Source organism: Tursiops truncatus, chromosome 5 (assembly GCF_011762595.2).
Source record: "Tursiops truncatus isolate mTurTru1 chromosome 5, mTurTru1.mat.Y, whole genome shotgun sequence".
NCBI lineage: Eukaryota > Metazoa > Chordata > Mammalia > Artiodactyla > Delphinidae > Tursiops > Tursiops truncatus.
Window position 1 is genome coordinate 108,673,828 of NC_047038.1, and position 19,343 is coordinate 108,693,170.

General features: G+C 49.8%; 2 protein-coding genes across 17 annotated transcripts in view; one reads left to right on the top strand and one right to left on the bottom strand.

Moving 5' to 3' along the window:
• LRBA (LPS responsive beige-like anchor protein) overlaps positions 1 to 2,365 on the top strand; it is a 727,902-nt gene extending 725,537 nt beyond the window's left edge. For all 4 annotated transcript variants that reach the window (XM_033857307.2, XM_033857305.2, XM_033857308.2 and 1 more), the window contains one exon: positions 1,176 to 2,365. In XM_033857307.2, the coding sequence (XP_033713198.1) occupies positions 1,176 to 1,266 (91 nt within the window). In that variant the 3' untranslated portion in view covers positions 1,267 to 2,365. The remainder of the gene's footprint in view (positions 1 to 1,175) is intronic.
• DCLK2 (doublecortin like kinase 2) overlaps positions 2,039 to 19,343 on the bottom strand; it is a 163,496-nt gene continuing 146,191 nt past the window's right edge. For 4 of the 13 annotated variants that reach the window (XM_033857311.2, XM_033857310.2, XM_033857313.2 and 1 more), the window contains 4 exons: positions 16,834 to 16,930; positions 15,886 to 15,966; positions 14,631 to 14,747; positions 2,039 to 9,831 (listed from right to left, as the gene is read on the bottom strand). In XM_033857311.2, the coding sequence (XP_033713202.1) occupies positions 9,628 to 9,831; positions 14,631 to 14,747; positions 15,886 to 15,966; positions 16,834 to 16,930 (499 nt within the window). In that variant the 3' untranslated portion in view covers positions 2,039 to 9,627. Of the gene's footprint in view, positions 14,885 to 15,885; positions 15,967 to 16,833; positions 16,931 to 19,343 lie in introns of all 13 variants that reach the window. The other 9 variants (XR_004526735.2, XR_004526737.2, XR_012332143.1 and 6 more) reach the window with 8 other exon arrangements.

A 19,343-nucleotide genomic window follows, 5' to 3' on the forward strand; every position in this document is an offset into this window, starting at 1 on the left:
TCTTGATGAATTGACCCTTTTATCATTGCTATATAGTGTCCTTGTCTCTTGTAACATTTTGACTTAAAACTTATTTTATCTGATATTAGTATAGCCACCTCAGCTTTCTTTTCATTATTATTTGCAATGGAATATCTTTTTCCATCCTTTCACTTTCAACCTGTTTAGATCACAGTGAGTCTCTGGTAGACAGCACATAGTTTGATCATGTTTTTAATTCATTTTGCCAGTCTCTCTGCCTTTTGATTGGAGAGTTTAATCACCTTACACGTAAAGTAATTACTGATAGGGAAAGACTTGCTTTTGCCATTTTACTGTTTGTTTGCTTTCTACATGTCTCAGTGCTTTTTTGTCCCTCATATCCTCATTACTGCCTTCTTCTGTGTTTAGCTGATTTTCTTGTTCTGACACATTTTAGTTCCTAATTTTGATATGAGGTACTACTAAGGATACTAAGTATGACATCAAAGGACTCTCCTAACCAAACCATCCAGAGAGAGGTCTAAGATAGTAAATAGGCTTCTGCCTCCTGGAGAGGCTCCTCTGAACCGCCTGTCTTACTGCTTCAGCTCTTTCCCTGCACCACCAGCTCAGGGACAGGGGACGCAAACAGCAACTCCTGTCTATAGTGATCATGGCAGTGAGTCGCTGTGTTGGGAGGACAAAGCCCCTCTACCCTTAACACTATGGGACACAGAATATTCTTCTGCAGGGTGGTCAGCACTCTGATTTCTTACTCTTCATTCCTTCTGTATGTGTCACATACCTCTGTCAGTCACTTGATTGTATGCTGCTTCCTCCACCAGCAATTACTTTGAGATTATGATTCTTTATTTTGCTTCCAATACCTAATATAAAAAGTTTACCTGCCCAGCCTCTCCGCCTTAGAAATTATCTAGTCTGTTCAGGTTTTTGTGACTCATCTTGCACAAACTAGCTGTACTTTCAATATAAAGGCAAGCTGTGAATTGGATCCACGTGGAGTGTCAGAGGTGGGACTCTGAGCTTACTCAGGACTGCATTTTAGTCATCAAAAAAACATACCGTAAATCTCACAAATTGTAGGTCTGGCTGCCATCTTCTGTATTTACCTTGTGGATTTGGGGAGGGCAGTTCTTTCTTTAGTAACAAAGCCTAGGTTTGTAAACCCCTCCTTCTCTCTCTGCTTCTCCCAGGTGCATCATTTCTGGCATGGCCTCAGGAAGCATTGTTCTGTTCTACAATGACTTTAACCGGTGGCATCATGAATACCAAACCCGCTACTGATTGATTGATAGTGACAGCTGGGCTTCAGCCTTGCCCCCCAGCCTGGGCACAGGAAGCGCCCTCAGCATCTTTCTCTTAGAAACAGCAATCACATCTGAATGTAACTTAAATTTGCTCTAAGAAGCAAAATATTTTTTAAAGTTAATTGCTATTTTTGTAGACTTTGCTTGACTTTTTTGGGGGAATAGCAAAGCAGAAAACTGGCTGCTGGGTTCTGTAGTTTAAAAAAAAAATCTATATTTTTAGTCATAATGAGAAGTCTATTTTCACCAATTATGGAAATAATAAGTATACAGTGGAGCAAGTAAACCCACTTATGCTAGTTATATTATGGAAAAACACTTCCCGTTTATCTGTAATCTTGAGAAATGTACGATTTTAACAATAAGGAATGGGTTATAATACTGGGATGAGGGAATTTTATTTACGCTCTACTTTGGGTCCTGTATTTTTCCAAACAAACAACTGTGCTTCTTCAGCACTGAAATTTCTGGGATTTAAATAGCAATGTTTAAATTACAGTAAATGTAATTTAAAACATCTCAGTGAATTATTTCTATCAATATTATTCTTCGAGCATGTTTTAGGCCTAGAAAATTATGGTTCGGGGGAGGGTATTTTATTTTATTGTGTGGTTATCATAAAGGATCTAATGTTATCGCAAGTGTGAAATATTTACCATGTTTTCCTGATCTGTCCTCTTCTTAGCACACCCAAGTGAAATGATGATGGAAATGCTCTTGGCCTCACAACCTCTGTTTTTCTTTTAAAGTAAATGCAAGTACCAGGGCTCACTCCCCGAGGGCTGACTGTGCTCACGCACTGAGGCAGAGCCGTTGTCAGGGCTCCCCCACCTCCCCACCCCAACCCCGGGCCGAGGAACAGAGGCTACTGGGTGCTGTGTGAAGCAACCCTTGTTTACCTTCTGTTTGTTGTTAAACAATCTTCATCTTCCTTTTGATTAGCAATTTGTACTACAAAAATGTCATTTTTGGTGGTGTAGAATTCTACTTTTCTAGCAGATTGCTGTGTGGAATTCTGTGAAAAATATTTGAGAAAAGGTCTGTATTGCATAAATAAATTCTTTGTAAGTTGTGAACTCTGCATTGAAACGGACATTCCATCTCTATTACTCTTGCAACTTACTTACCTAAAAGGGGTCGCCTCCTTTCTCCTACACATTCAGCTCTTTTCTAAAAGCAAAGATTTTAGGAATGGAACAACGCAGTTGTTTGTTTGCCAGAAAAATTAAAATGGTATTATTTGTTTTGTTGGTAATCTTTTTCACTCCTCCTTTTGAAACAATGATGATAATATAGTTATTGCAAGCAAAATGTCAAACCCTGGTTCAGTCATAGTTTTTGAACAATAACCAATAGGTGAGCAATTCTCTTGAATGAAAACAGGAAAATGGGCATTACGGAAATGAGAACATAGAGACCTTTATCTAACAAACAAACGACCAAAGGAACTTTATACACTGTTCTGTCTAAAATCCACTGTTGTTTTATAACCCATTAACAAAACAATAGATGGTAAAATGTGGGAGAGGGGAAGTACATCTTAGAGTCAAAGACATACCCAAGTTACTGGTACATGAATATCCTCACGGGTACTAACCTGTGATATCACACTTCGGGAACTTTGGGGAAAGTGGCAGAAGAAAATTAGGAATATCTAAGTCATATGCCAGGCATATGCTACTTCAACTACCTAGTTCAGCAAGCCTGAAGCAAAGTTCATGAAGCAGCTTCCTCTTGGAGCCCAAGAAGAAAATCGGTGCCTCTACCGCCTTTATTGTTTACAACTGTGGAAAATCCACTGAAACTTAATACCTTACAACTGGCATCAACACACAACTACAGCCAGCCCCCCACATCCGTGGCTTCCACCAACCATGGACGTAGAACCTGCGGCTGCCGAGGGCTGACTGTATCTACTCATACAACGAATCCCGCTGGCATCAACACAGGACTTCTTAGGGGTAGACTCTGTTTAGTACCATATATGTTAGGGTTTACTCAACATTCACTTACTTTATCCAATTTTCACTCCTTTAAAAAAAACTACTTCAAATAAATATAAACCGATTAGGGAAAAAAAGTCAAAACTGAGGTGGCTTGGGGTGAAACGGGATGACCTACAACAGCCAGGAGCCACGGCGGCACATTCAGCAGGTGGTGCGGCCGAGAGTGCAGAGTGTTAAAATGCACTGCCTCGGGAAAGGAAGGTTTGGTGTGGCTTCTGACGGAAACATCATCAGTCAAGTCTGTGAGGCTCTAATTTAAGAAATACCGCTGGATCTCTAGGAGAAAGCATATGAGGGCTTAGAGCAGAGAGAACATGAAAACCTGAGAGGCACACGGATGAGAACTGGTGGACAGTCCACTCAGGAGAAGTTTGTTCCCAAAGTGGACCAAACAGCCACAAGTAAATGTTCCAATAAATGAATCCAATGAAAAGGAACAATTCTGCCTTGAGATAACCCCACACTTCAGTTCTGCTTGTCAGCATGTGGGACGGTCCCCTGCCTGGGACCCACGGAAGCCGGGTGTAGCACATGAGGTCGGTAGCTTACCACCAGGCTGCCCATTCCCATTCAGCTCCGAGAGCAGAGCCCAGCCAGGGGCCTGACCTCACATCTGGGGCCATGTGTCCTCCCACCTCGCTGTCGGAGGGGCAGAGAGAGATGGCAGAGGTCACGTGGGTCAAGTTGGCAGACAGCCAGGGGATCTGGACGTAGCCAGACCACACGTCCACTTTGCACCTTTTTCTGCAAATATAACTGAATTTAAATGGCACATGACAGTTTAGATCCACCAAGATAGGACTTTCACGGGAGAGATTTTCACTAGGGATCTTTGATACGTTTTTACCAGACACGATTTCAGGAGCTCTGACCTGGTTTGGTTCTCCTTCCTGCAGCAGCCCCACCCCCTCTCCATCACTGCTGAAGAGCCCAGCAGCCCCGGGACAGATTCCTTCCACATCAGGAAGCAGAAATGTCTTTAAACAGTTGGAAGGATCCCACACTGAGCTTGACGGAGCAGCTTTGCCACTTTCCGGCGAGCGTTGGATGATGGAGGAGCAGCCAGCCCAGCCCCACAGCCTCACATCATCACGTGACATCACATGAGGCCAGAGCATGTTCACAAACACAGAGAGGAGGAGGACGTGCATCTGAAAGTCTGCATAAACCATGCGTATCCGCAAATACGCCCGTGCCTGCACTTGGCTATTTCTGCCCCACCACAGACGGAGGAAAGTGTTTTCCACTTCAACTAGGAGAGCAGTCAGCCTTGCTACCTCCCTTTTCTGTAGCATAAAGTGTAATGATGTTAATTCTATAGGCATCTCAAGTTATCACTGCAGGGAAAAGCAAGGAAGCTGGGAAGGCAAAGACCATATATAAAGTAGCAGATCAAAAAAGTAAAATTAAAAAAAAATTTTTAATCCTACCTCTTCTATTTTCTCTCAGGTGAGTGGGAGAAACATCTTTTGGATCTTTCTTTTCAATAGATATGAAAAGTAGAGTCCGTGATGCATTTCCTGGGTCCCCCAAATCACATGATCACCATATAAAAGCCCAAGGCTACGATGAATGACACTGACACATCACTCCCTGCCCTGCCTCTCTGAGCCAGAAATGCAGATTGCTCAAACCAGAGGGCCTCACATCTTTCTTTCTAGAGAACAGGGTGGTCTGACCTGCAGGCAAGGGAAGCAGGTGACCTACAAATGTTCCTCTGAATTCCACGGCAGTCACGTGCCAGAAACATGCAGTGAATCATTTTCCTGTCTCAAGTTCAGGAATATTTTTCCTTGCCAAAACCAAGATTCTGGGGGAGCCTGGCAGAAGCAGCTGGCTGTGCTGCAGCTTCAGACTTGGATCAGCTGAGAGACACTCCCCAGGCTTGACCTTAGTGCCAGCACAGGCAGGTGCCCAGCCTCACACCATCAGACTCGGGCTGAAACCCTCCTGACCGCCAAAGGCCATGCTGCCAAGCCCTGCCCCAAATGAAGGAGGCTCCTGTGTGAGGAGTATGGCACGAGCAGGTCAGTCTCTGTACCAAATACCTTTTTCTTCCGCTCAGCTACTCAGTGATGGTAACACACCCTCACTGAGTTCAAGGCTGCGGGTTTTATCATAAAATAGCCCCTGAAAATCCATTGGCCAAGACTAACCAAAGTTGCACACATCCGCCTCCCTCAGAGAGACTACTGCCTTCCTTCATCTAACAGGACTCACACACCCCTGCCCTGGGAACTTCTTAGCCGCCTCGATTTTCTACCACTTTGTCAGGTGTCTTCCCCAGCCCAGCCCACCTCCACCTTAGGACACAGGCGCTACCCCTAAAGCATCCCTGACCACCTGGAGGGGCACAGCAGCTCCCAGGACACCTGCCCCGGGGCCGGGAGAGGCATGTCCAGGCTCCGTCAGCTCGAGACCCATCTGAGTTTCCTCATTTGCTGAACAGGGATGTTAGCTGTTCTCTCAGGGCTGTGGTGTGGCTCAAACAAGACAGTGTGAGGTAACTCTGTACAGACTATGAGCTTTTGTTATTATTTAGCACCTAGGCATTTCCCAGAACTAGACAATCGCTCCTTTAGAAAGCAGCGAATTCTGTCACCGGGCTGCTCCTGTGACGCTGCGTTCACACCTGACCCTCATGCCTCCTACCCACTGACCTCGGGCCACCACCCAGAGCGCCCAAAAGAGGTCTGCAGCCCCTGCCACAGAGCAGTTCACTGTGAAGCCACACATCAGGCGGAGGTGCCTCTGGGTCTTCCTAAGCAACACCTGACCGCTTCTCCACCAGTCCTTGGCTCCCAGGGCTTTAAACCCCTCGCCACCCTGGCTGCCTTCTTTCGGGCGATGGTTGCTTCGTCTGCACCCCACACCCCGAGGCCCCAGCGCAGAGCCGTACCTGGGAGGTTCGACTCACGCTGCCCACGGTCTGCACGGACTTTTCAGGATGCGGCTTAAGGTTATGCTAACGTTTAAGCAGTTCTGTTGGCGCCTAATGACGTGATGCTCTTTGCACTTCTCCCCTCCCAGATCTTTCCCGTGAAGCAGTGAACGCCAAGGCCTTGGCCACTGAATCACAGGACTTCGCGCTTTGCTTTCACATCTCAGGTTTGGATCAGTGCTCTAACCTGCTGAGATCGTCTTAAATCAGTCCATCCCATTTAAAACAGTGGATAAGGGTTCCTTCTGCATTGTCATACACATCATATGCAAAACTAAACAGAAACAAGGAAACTGAGTGCTGTGGCCTTTCTTTAGAGCTGCACTGTCCAGCTTGGCAGGCGGAGCAACACGAGGCTACTAAACGCTTGAAATGTGCCTGGTCCAACCTGAGATGTACCATACATGTCAATACACACCAGGTTTCAAAGACTTAGGACAAAGAAATAAGTATCCCAATGATTTTTTTTTACATTGATCACATGTTGAAATAATACTTTAAAGGGATGTATTTAGATATAGTGGGTTAAATAAACTATACTATAATTTCACCTGTTCCTTTTTAGGTTTTTTTAATATGGTACCAGAAAATGTTAAATTATGTGGCTTACATTGTATTTCCACGGGATGGCAAACTGCCCTGAAAGTCCTCCTCCAAGACGGCATCACTACCCAGCACTCTTCTTTCAATATGGTTTATCTGTTCTGAACCGTCCCCCATCTCCTGATTCACGTTTCACAATCTTATTCATGCAGATATTCTGGGGGAGTTACACCAAATGCTTCCATCTGTATATTCCATGTACTTTCACGTCACGGCAACCTTTTTGAAGAAAGAGAGACAGACTCCCGCTGACTCTTGGCTGGGCCCAGCAGGCAGCCCGCGATGGCTTCGGCAGGTCACGGCTTCCCTTGCTCTATTCAAAGGTCAACTTCTGTAGACATGGCTCCCCTGCTGGAATAAGGGGATGAACATAAACCAAGCACATGCCTCTCTCTCAGTGCGGGAGCGGAGGAACCCAGCAATAAAGGACCTCTATTTAATTTGAATCCTGAGACCAGAATAAGAGCTCAATAACGTTTGCTAAATGTGTGGGTGAATGAACAATTTGCTGTGGTGTCGGAGCCTTTAGTTAGGATCTTCCTCTAGATGACCACTCATGTCCAGGCCTTGATTTACCCTGGACAACAGGCTGCCTTCAAAAGAGCACAGGTTTGATGTCCGTGGAATCTGAAACCACATCATGGCTCTGTCTCCTGCCAGTTCTATGACCCGGGTTATGTCACCTGACTTCTGGGCTTGTTCCTTTACCACCGCTTAACACTCTAGGTGTTTGTGGGATTCATTACTAAAGAACTGCTTGGCCACTGCTAGGCCACGGTGCCACACCCAGCTCAGCCTACTCCTGTCTCCAGGCCACCCAAGGGTGCCACAGAACGTGGGAGCATGTGCGGGACAGAAGGTGCTCCAGCTCCTGTCGCCAGTGACTGGCACTGCCCTGGCCATATGTTTTCTTAAGTCTTCAGCAAACGTCTTTGAACCTTGCAGTTTGAGAGATGGGGTCGAGTTTCAGGCTCCCATCAGTACACTAAAGGCCTCGCTCCGTCATTCTTCCATTTTCATTTTCACTATCCTCATTTTTCTCCTCTTTCTTTGACATTAGCTCTTCACTGCCATTAACAAACATTTTTCTATTGGAAGCTATGAAAAAGCTTGCTCTTTAACCAGTGAGAAGAGCGACAGGCAGAATGTTCTGGACCTGCCCATCACTACCCTCTCTTGAAGCCTGCACCCACTGGAGCTGTGTGTCCAGGAAGCCCATCTGCATCCTGTCACCTGCCTCTGGATTGGATCACAGGTCAGCACCAGCCCAGAGAGAAATCATCACACAGCAATGTGAACGAAGAGAACCAGAGCTGAAAGATACGGTTTCAAGCCGTGGAGCTGTACAGCCTTGCGAAGCTGGGGACAGAAGCAGTTGCAGGCTAAGCCAGAGCCCAGGCAAGCAGACGTTATGAGGAACAGAAACCAAAAGCCAAAACGCAATGAAAGAAGCAGAGACAGGAGACGGCACAGTCTCGGAGACAGACACAGACGGACGAGAACAGCTCCCCATTTCCTATAAAGCCTGACCTTCCTGTCTCTGGTTCCATCGAAGTCCTCTGTTGTACACTAATAATCTCTATTCGTTTTTGAGCTTTTGTGAGTTTCTGCACCTGTAATCAAACACACTTCCAGGTGCACCTCCGTGTGTTCTTCCCAAGCACCTCTCTTCCCCATTGCGACCCCGAGACAAAAACAAACACCGGCACCAGCCAGAACCTGGGCCGCGGAGGTGTTGCTTTGACCGCACACTCTTTGCAAAACCACCACGCAGGAACCTCTACCCACCCTGACGGCTATTTCTCAAGAAGGAAAAGTTTATTGGATACACTTGTAGGCGGCAAAAGTCTAACAATGAGAATGAACTACAGGCCCACCCGTTTAGAAGACGAGCAGGTAAAACAAATTCACTGATTATATACAATCATTAAAAAGAGCAGGGTGGCGGAAAAAAAGGAAAAACTGCCAGCAGCCTTCCAGAAGGTTAGTAACAGAAGATGTCTGCAGGCACCTTCCCGCCCAGTCCCGACTGTGCCCCGCGCTTCCTGGGGGTTGTTGCCGCCGCTGCAGATGAAAAGCAGATGGAGGAGGGAGGCTCCGGCGGCTCCTGGGGTCGCTGGTTGGTCCTGCTCTGCCCGCAGCCGGACCTGGAGAAGGAAGCGCCCCGGCGATGCGGCGTGCACCACGCCTCTCATTAAAAAGCCCCAAGGACAAGGTCGTCAGCATTTTCTAATACGGTCGCGGGAAGAGTCAGGGAAACACAACTTCGGGGGAAGAAACGGCCTTCCCTGCGGTCTGCGCACAAGTCCAGAGCCAGTGTCGTCCTAGACGAGCCCCCGAGGCTGGGCGGAGTACCGGGACCAGCGTGTCCGCTCGGGCTCCGAGCCTTGCGCGGGAAGTCAGCCCCCGACCCCCGTCAGCAGAGGAAGGGCACCCACAAAGGGACAGACGCAGTTCTGAGTTGCTTGTAAGAAAAAGGGAGCCCTCCTGAGTTTACTTAAGTAAGAGAAAGATCTTGGTGCATCCAAAGTGTTTCTATAAAAATGCGCTCAATGTCAGATAAAAGTTGCACATTCTCCTGGTGACGCCGTCAGATGTCCACTGAACTGAGAAGACAGAGAATTTAAACGAAGCCACTCCGAGGACCTGTCCCCGAAGGCGACGCGCACAGGCCCCTCCAGGACCCGAGCGGAGCGCGCGGGAAGCGGTGGCCCTGGAGGCGCGCGCTCTCCACCCCGGCGATGCGATGCGCGGTGCGGGCAGCGATGCGGGCGGCGGCGGCAGCCGGTCAGTCACGGTGGCGGCGCCAGGTCCCCGCCCGCTCGCACTCCGCGGCGGCGGCGGCGGCGGCAGGAGAGCGCGGGGGCGACTCGGGGGACGCAGAGGGCTCCGGGGCAGGGGGCTCCGGGGCAGCGGGCTCCAGGCTGGGCCGGCTGCCGTCCGCGCCGAGCTTGCTGCCGAAGATCTGGCCCTCCTTATCTAGAGCCGTGTTCTGAGAAGAGATCAGGAGACAGTTAGCCCGCCGCCTCGGTCCCGGCACCGCGAGCAGGGCGCGCAGAGCATGCACGGCGGGAACAGTAGAGGAGAAGTAACGCCCGGCTGCCCCTGATGGCAACCCAAGGGCCAGCCCGTCCCCGGCGCCGCGGCCTCTGCTCCTACTGCCCTGGACGCGGCCTGGGCAGATCCTCCCCGGCTCCGGCTCCCAGCTGCCTGGGTTCGGGGCGCTTCTCCCCACGCCCCTGAGCCCAGAAGAGTCCTGGACAAGAATCAAACCCCATAAGAATGCGAGATCCCTGACAGCTAACTCTTCTAAAGGTTCCCCGTCGGGGATTCGAAGAATACTCACAGGTCATCTATAGTAAGTACCTCCCACCCCTGCATCACACCGGTGCCCCGTAACCTATGGAAGCCCTGGGAATCGATGGTGCTGCATTACCCATCTTTCCATCCTCCACCATCTCCTCCCTGCTCTTCTCTTCTTTGTGCGGGTGTCTTATCCTGTCACACCCCCAAGGGCTTTAACCTGCTCCCCTGCTCCAGGGGCGCAGAAGTCGTCTTACCTCCTGACCCTAGCCTGGGAGGTTGGCCCTGACCTGCCTTCCTCCTTCTCTGAGTGGGCTTGCGGACTTCTGCTTGGCCAGGCAGGCTCGGCCAGCGGCCCTCTCACTGGGTTTTCCAAACGTGCGGAGCTTTCGGTTCTCAGGCACCTTTAGCTACAAGGCACGTGGACCAGAAGTCCTTTTGTGGTCTAACCACCTTGAGGGGGAAATGCACCACTGATTCTTCCAGTACTCTTACTGGAAGGAAAAAAAAGTCTGGAGAAAATATGAACAATGGGGCTTCCTAGGACAGACTTGGGCGGCTGCCTTTGGGGCACTTGGTGTCAACTGGAAGACAGGTGCTCTCCACAGGCCCTTCCCAGCTCGGGCTGAACGCTCAGGGATTGCCAAGGACAATTTCCGTTACCTGGAGAAGAGGTAACTGTGGACAAGCCAAATCAGAAACTCAGCATCGCTCTTTAACAAGCTTCCAAGCTCCCAGTATGAGCAGAGGCCAGGCCACCCCTCAGTGAAAACACTGAAAGCGGGGAGAGGTGGCATTCACTTTTTTCTACCATAAAACTTCCCCTGGGTAGAAGAAAGCAACAGTCCCGCAGTTATTTCTCCTCTTCCCTTCCCGTCAAGAAGACGCATGTGTGCAGCGGAAGGAAGCACTGCTGTGCAGTTAGTACATACCATCGCCTGGGACCTAGTCAGAGGAAAGCAATGCAGGCGGCGTGAGAGGCAAGAGGGGCGAGGAGAGAAGCGGGGACAGAAACTAGACTTACTTTCAACAGAAGCAACACAGTCGAAACAGTTTTGTCTATCTTAAGCCCAAATCCTTCCCAACATCCCCCCTGAAAGAAGCATAATCCCCGAGTGGGGAAGCACTCTTTTTGAATCCATCCTTTCTCCAGTCAGCTACAAGGCTGCAAAATGCAGCGAGAAGGGGTTTCTTATCATTCCCCTTCCCACCACGAGATGGCCTCTTCTGGGCGAGGTGGTGAGCCCCCTCTGCAGGTGCACGGTCCTTTCTTAAGCATCTAAGGATAAGCCAGAGCAAATGCAAGTGCATTCTGAAACCACAGGCCCGTCTTAAACCAAAATCCTATCCAATAGTGTTCTCCTATCCCAAAGCCTAGCTGACCCTACACTGTCTTACTGCTAAAAATGCATCTTTGGAAATGTATTTGCAGAAAGAGAACAAAAGCCTTCACAAAGGTCCCCATCTTATGCTCTCATTCACAAAAAGGTGCTTTTTCACCTAAGTGAAAAACAGCCTTTAGCAGGAGAACGACTGGAGTTCTCCTCCCGTGCACTCGCCAGCTTTTGGTCTGGGAAGGAAGGCAACGTGGCAAGGCGAGAAGTTTTAAGTAAAGTTTCCAAGGCTGCGTTTGGCTGAAACGGGTGTCAGTAGGTACAGGAGACCTGCACCCATGAGGAGCTGAGAGCTGGATGCTGGTGTCAAAGTCCAAGAGAAGCATGCAGATTTAAGAGGGGTGACAATTAGAGGCGGCTCTGATGAAGCATAGCATGTTGAATACCAGAATTCTGCTCCGGGGTCCCCAGAGTCTCAACGGGGTACAGAGTGAAACTCTGAAGTGTCTCTCAAACTGTCAAATCAAACTGTCAAACAAAATGCAGACAACAGCATCAACTTGACTTTCTTGCACCGTTATTTACCATTCCTACCCTATCATTTTCTCACCAGAGCCTCAGGCTCCAATCCTTTGGGGGACGTTGGGGGGCCAAGGCAGAGAGAACACTAGGGGTGGCAGCGGAGAGCAAGGTTCCGTCTGGGAGCGACACAGCCGTTCCTGAGGGCTCCGCCTCGGAACATTTATGCCCTGTTTCCACTGCTATTTGTATCTGTAGGAAACCACATGAGCCTCACATACCCCAGTTATGAGAACATATAAATACCAGGGAGACTCATTTGTGAATAATGATTTTTAAGAAAACATTTGAAACTGTTCCCAAGGGCAGGACACAAAGACGCACAGTACTGGTGAGGAGAGCGAGGCAGACGACACAGAAGCCTTGCAAGCTGCCCGGACGCAACCACGCCAGGTCCTCGGTCGGGGGCCTGCTCACCGCTGCTCAGGGGGACAAGCCAGAATTCACAGGCCAGCTTTTTGGCCATGGAGAACTGGTACCCCCAGAGGCAGGCTCTACTGATTCCCCTGTAGGCAGTGAGCGTGATGACGTCGTCAGCACCTCCCCAGAGCTAACGAGCTGTGGAGTTGTGTACGGAATGCGGGGTTAGATGGAACCCTACCAACGTGCCCAAGATGACACTGAATACACAGGGGAACACACAACTTTCACAATCACCGCTGGAATCACAATAAAGCTTTGTTCATTCACACAAACATCCAGTTAAAGCTCAGGAGTTTAAAATTTAACAGTTGAAATCCATCAGCAAATGGAAAAATGCCATTTGTAAACCGGGAGATGTAGTTTCTGTCTGAGAGAACCTAAACGTCCTTAACCAGAACAGAGCCTATACTGGGCCAAAAGGCAGAAGGGCTGATCATTCCAGAACCTTGGTGGGCCACAGGCCTTGGGCCATCCATTCCCATCTGGGCCGTGAGTTGACAGGTGACCCAGGGAATGAGGGGGGAGCTGCCGTAAGCCCTGGGCGCATTTTTAAATTTTAAATTTTTTAAATTTTAAATTTTTGTAAATTTCCCCAGAAGCTGCCTAACAACGCAGCCGGAGGCAGGGCGGTGACCCCTTACCCCAGCCGGCAGCCTTGCTCTCAAGGGTGAACCGCCTGAGAACTTTCTCATGCTCAGTCAAGATGGTTCTTTGCAAAGGGTTTAAGCTGACACTCCGTGACAACTCTGACTTTCTCAGGCTCTCTGCGGAACACTGCTGAGACGCCAGGAAAACCACAGCTCAAGAGGCCTTCCCGCTCTTTCGGCCCGGAGTCCATCACCACCCCCACTCGCGAGTCCGGCAGCACATCAGCCTGCAAGCCTGGCCTGGGGGCTGGAGCGGGGAGCGCAGCCACCCACCCAGGGGGAGGAGGACGGTGCGGCGGTGCCAGGACGGTGGTGGAGGCTCCAGGAGCAGCCCGCCTCCCGCACTCACGAGGGGGCGGGGCTTCTCTCTGCCTCTGTCTGGACCCGCGTCCTCGCTGGGAAGCTTCCGAGGCTACGGTGCGCCCTGAGAATGAGCAACTGTTTTCCTCCCAGTCGCTAGGACATTGAGCCTTTCCAGAGGGTGAGGGCCTGTCCTGAGGTCAGGGTGACGGAGCTGTCCGGCTCCACAGATCCCCGCAGTACTGGGGTGGCCAAGACCCAGCTCAGGCCCCCGCCTCCGGAGAAAGCCAGACTCCCGGCCGCGTCTCCCTGATCCTGTGCGCGGGACAGAGATCACGCCGAGGATCCGTGCTCTACACACGGCACCGGAGCAGGTGCGGACACGCCCGGGGGCCAGTTTCACGGCCCGACTTGGGCGAGGACTTGGGTCTGGACAGCTGGTGGGAGGGTGCGCGCCACGCTTCTGGCTCAGTTTTATTTTTTCTGCCTTCTTCTCCCATTTGCTGAACTTACTTTCATGCTGCTTCACTTACTTTAATGCCACTTTTCATCTGCTGTGTTTGTGGATTTGGGTAAGCTGCCTTTTTAAAAACATTTTGGAAGAAGGAAGATTTGAAAAAATATGGGGATCACTGTTACTGACTTCTCGTACAATTTTACCAACCCTGAAAAAACTAATACATTTTTTTCATTCTTCTGAACTTTTAAAAAACACAAAACACTGACTTTTTAAAATGGAATTGGCTTAACTCTGGCTGTTTCTTATCCCAAGTTCCAAAGAATCATTCAAAGCTCAAATAATCTATTTCTGAGGCCTTGAGTAGTCAGGGAGTCACTTCCTTTTGCTGTAAGGGCCACCTGGGCTTGGGAACCGCTCTCTAGACGGGAAAGCAGGGATGAGACAGAAGCAGCTGCCTGGAGGCCACCAAGCCCAGGAGAAGAGGCTGGGACGCCCCGGCCAGGGGCCCATCAGCCTGGCCTTGCTGGGACCTGCGCAACCTCTGATCCCAGGACCCGAGGCCTGGGAGCCGGCCAAAGGGTGCCCTTCACGTGCCAAGCCATTCCTGAAGTGGAGAGGAACACGACAGCGCCCACGGCCGCGTGAGGGAAGCGCCTGGCGGCTGACTTGATAAGATTCGATGTAGGTCCGAGCAGTGAGCCAGACGCTGCAGCTGCCCAAGGGCAGAACCACCCGTTCTACTTACCATGATAACGGAGACCCCGGTGGTGGTGCTGTTCTGTTTGGGGAGCGCGTTATTAAAGTGCTGTTTGAGTTTACCTGTTACTTCAGCCTGCATATTATTCTCCTGGGAGGCATCGTCCTACAGGAAAGAATCAAATACACTGCCTTTGATTCTCACGTCTATGTTGTCTCTTCCTCAGCAGTCACACACCAGCCGTCACCACCACCATCTCCTCCTAAATGGGCCCATCTGAGCCACAAGGTCGGGGGAACAATCTAAGTGAAGTAATTAGAAATGATTACCATTATTCACCAGTCCCCTGCCCTCGGAAAGACCCTCTGCCATTCACCTCCCTCCTTAGGTCTGAAGGGGGCCGAGGAGAGGGCAGAGGTCCCAGTGGCACAAGGACATTCTACAGGGTTCTGAGACCCTCCCCCCGCAGCACAAATGCCACCTAATTTAGTATAGAGCCCTCCCACGGAAACATCAACATTCATGAACAGTTTATCATTTTAATCAAGAATGCAGGTAGCTGTTAGTTCTGATCGCTCATTTAAAAAATACGGCATGTCAGCTACTTGGCCCAAGATCCAAGTCACTTAGCAGGACCCAGAGAATTTGAACGGAAAGGTCGGGACGTGTGGGACAGTGGGTGGCAGAGGGGCCTGGGGAGCCAAAGTCAGCAAAAGCCGCTGAATTAACGTCACTGTCCCTGAGCCTCCAGGACTGAGGGGGACGCAGCCTCTCCTGCTGTTGCCATTTCGTGGATCGTGTTTACCACGAGCCCAGAGCCACCGCCCAAGCTCAGAGAAATTCCAGGCAACGTCACACATCCTCTGCCTGTCTCTGGCAGGACCGCATCCCAGCCACGCCACCTGCAGCAGGAGTGCTCCTGGGACCATGTGCCATGAAGACAGAGACCAGGGTCTGACACAGGCTCATCTCTGGGCAAATCCTAAAAACTCTCAAACCCCAGGATGACAGAAAAAGCTCCTTAGAGAGCATCCTGGCCAAACCCTTCTTCTCACAGATAAGGAAACTGAGGCCCAGGAAGGGACAGTGACGTGCCAGGTCACTCACAGAGCGGGATCCTGGTGCCAACCGCTTTCTCCCAGAGAAGTGACTTCATGCTACTTGCTCATTAGAGAAAACAGACATTTAATCCTCCACGGAACTTGGATGCAGAACTTTGCCTGCGCAAAAGCCCTGGCGAGGAAGCACGCTGTTGGCCACAGGACACAGAGATGTTGGTTCCCCGGGGACGTGGGGTACTTACTGATACCCAGGGGTGACTCAGGATCTGTCCCGCAGTGCACCGCGCTTCAACGTTTACCTGAAGCATTTGACTGATTAATTCCTGGAAAGAAATAAAGAAGGTGATAGAGCAGGCGACAGGGGGTAATTCCAGCATCAACACAGAAATCTTGAGTTTGCACCAAGTACTTCAAAGAACAGCCAACACAGCTGCTCAGCCGTTTGAATGCAAAAGCTATTATCACCTCCACTGCCCGTGCCTAGGAGGCAATTGCGCAGACACAGCTGCCTCGTGTCAGCGGCACTGAGAGAGGAAGAGGTCTCTCCCGAATCTACATTAAACCCAAGATGTTCTCTCCTAAGAGTTCCGGCCATTGTCATCATTCCACAGCGCAGAACTGCAGTGCTGCTCCTTTTGGCAATTCAGCACGTCTCACAAATCTACCCCTACAGTCTGACGGGTGTCCGTAACACATTTCTTGAATAAATGAAAGAACAAACGTTTAGGGCTTAGAGGAGCACAGGAGGACGGTAGCGGCAAACTGGGACGACAGCCAGTCCAGCTTTCAGAATTTGGTTAAGCATTTCAGAGACCACACTGAGGAAGGAACTTAATGAAGAACCACACATTACAAGTCAAGACAGGGGCTTCCCTGGTGGCGCAGTGGTTGAGAGTCCGCCTGCCGATGCAGGGGACACGGGTTCGTGCCCCGGTCCGGGAAGATCCCACATGCCGCAGAGCGGCTGGGCCCGTGAGCCATGGCCACTGAGCCTGCACGTCCAGAGCCTGTGCTCCACAACAGGAGAGGCCACAACAGTGAGAGGCCCGCGTACCACAAAAAAAAGAAAAAAAAAAAAAAAAAAAGTCAAGACAGACACGGAGCTCAACACCAAGTGCTGCTACAGCCCCACAGAATGGGTGAGGACCCTCAACACGACGCAACCCCTAGAAACGGGCCTGGATGGGTACCTTGGCTGAGTCTGTGATGTTGTCCCAGTAGGGGGCCGGAAACTCTAGCTTCCCAGCCAAGATCTGGTCGAAGAGATCTTCCTGGAGATTGTTCTCACTAAGTCAGTGATGGAGAAACAGAGAAAGAGTCAGAGTCACCATACAGTTTTTAACAAAATGCTCATGGGAAGGCGGGGAAGGAGCCCCGTCTCTCTGGCTTGGGCATTTCATAGCTCAGCTGTGGATCTCAACTGCATTTGGGATGACACTCTCTCCCTTTTAGACAAAGAACCGAAGAACATTTCCGGCCTGGGAATCACAGAGAAAGAGGGAGGTGTGTGTGTGTGTGGGGAGAGGTGGGGAGAGATGGGGAGAGATGGGGGGGGAGGGAGGGGGGAGGGAAAGAGAGGATGAGGGAGAGGGGGAGGGGGGGAGGGAGAGAGGGGGAAGAGAGGGAGCGGGGAGAGAGAAGAGAAAGATGCAAGAACTTTGTTCAGTGGGTACAGGGTTTCAACGTGGAAAGACAAAGATGTTCCAGAGATGGACGGTAGTGATGGTTGTACAACATTGTAAGTGTACTTAATACCACCTAACCCTTAAAACTATACATTTAAAAATGGTTTAAATGATAAATTTTATGTTACATATATTTTTCCATGATAAAAAAAGACTCAAGAAAAAAATGGCATCCACAAATGATGTAAATCCTCATTTCAGCAAAAAAACAAGCTCAGCACCTGCCCTCAGTCTCTCGTGGTAGTAAGAGGGGAAAAGCAGCACATTTGAGTCAGATCTCCTTGTCCTTCCTCTTTCTACTCTTCCAAGAAAACAGCCAAAGATCAGTGAAGCAGCCAACATATGAAAACATCACAAGGAGTTCAGAATCTGGATAAACATTCATGACACAATGTGCTCCCCGCTTTGGAACTTGCCTTTCATTGAAGCTCAGTCCGAGACAAAGAGCCCATCCAAGGACATCGACTAGAACTGCACGGTTGAGGCAAACCCACCTCGCCACCCCTGGGTGAATGTACCTCCCCACCCTGTGCCTACCTGCCCGCCCCCCAAGGTGCACCTGCACACACAGCTGCTGCCTACAGGATAAACGATGACTTGACTTTTTATGGATGGCGCTATGGAAACACTGCTGGGAAAAATTCAGGAAGCTGGGCATCCCCTACCTCCCAGAAAACTGCATCTCCACGGCCACAGAGCCCCTTCCCTTGGTGGGCACGTCAATGGCCCGAGTGAGAACACAGTCATTGGCTTTCTAGGCCATCACAAAGCCCTAGGAGAAAACTCAGGATGCACTGCTGGGGTCAAGATCAAAATCCAGGAGCGAAGTTCCGTCTCACTCGGCAAGGGTGCAGCATTCCTCCCGGAGCTCCCGACAGGCTCCCTGCAGCCTACTTACTGCTCAGGGTGCTCACGTGGGACCCTGCCCAGCCTTCTGGACAGGAGGCTCCTCATGCTACCAGCCCTCCAGGGTCTGCAAGGGCAAGTGTGGTGTCCCTAGAAATACATCACTCCGGGGAGTGTCCAGCGACAAGTTTGGGGGCTGTGTGATGAGGTGGCTGCCTCGTTCCTGTTCTAAGAGAAAAGAGTAGAGTTTGTGGGCCGGTGAACATTCATGACCTCTAACCAAGCCCAGCGGAATCGACACCACTGGTCCATGACATCTGGGTCACGCAGCACACGGAGGAGCACAAGTCAGGCCAGATCACCGGACGAGGCAAAAGATGCCCCCACCCACCTCGCTCTCCTAAAAAGTGATATTCTTGGAGTGAGCACAGACTCTTTCTAGGTGTCTAAGTATTTTCTTTCCTTTTCACTGTTACTTCTCTACTGATTTAATTCAGCTCAACTCTCCTTCAAAATGAGTAAAGGATGCATCTAAGAACACAATGGGATTTTACAGAAATCTTTAGAAAATTGGAGGACCCCAGGAGACAATGTTAGAAGGAGATAGAAAAAAGTCAGCCATTTCCAGAATTTGTTCTTTTTAGCCATTCTTGTCTATGACTGCACTCATCTCCTTTTTGGTATTTTTCTGGAATCTCGACTAGCTTATGATCTTTTAATATCTATGGCTTTTATTTTGTTAACAAACAGCTAAAACATTGGGGGTGTGTCTGCAGGATTTAGGTCCTTGGCAAAACAGCCTAAGTCAACAACAAAACCCCAGGATCCTGGCAATTAGAATGGCACCCTCAGGACCCGTGCTGTGAACTGCAAGAGCTCTGGGAATTCCGGGCTGCCCTCAGAGAGCAGAGCTGAAGAGAATTTATCCTTCTTAGTAGTCACATAATAAAAGCCTCTCTGATTAAATCTTCCCTGGATTAACACATTTATACTGTACAATCTGGCTGAGATGCTTCAGGCACTTTTTAATTCTTAAATAGTACAGTGCTGTAAGTATGAAAATGCCCATTAAGAAAAACTTTGAAAACAGCAAAAGAGTCTGTGTACTACTCTTTCCAATGCCAAGTCATTAAAGGTCGAACGAGGTAACCTGAAAAAATGTTGTAAGC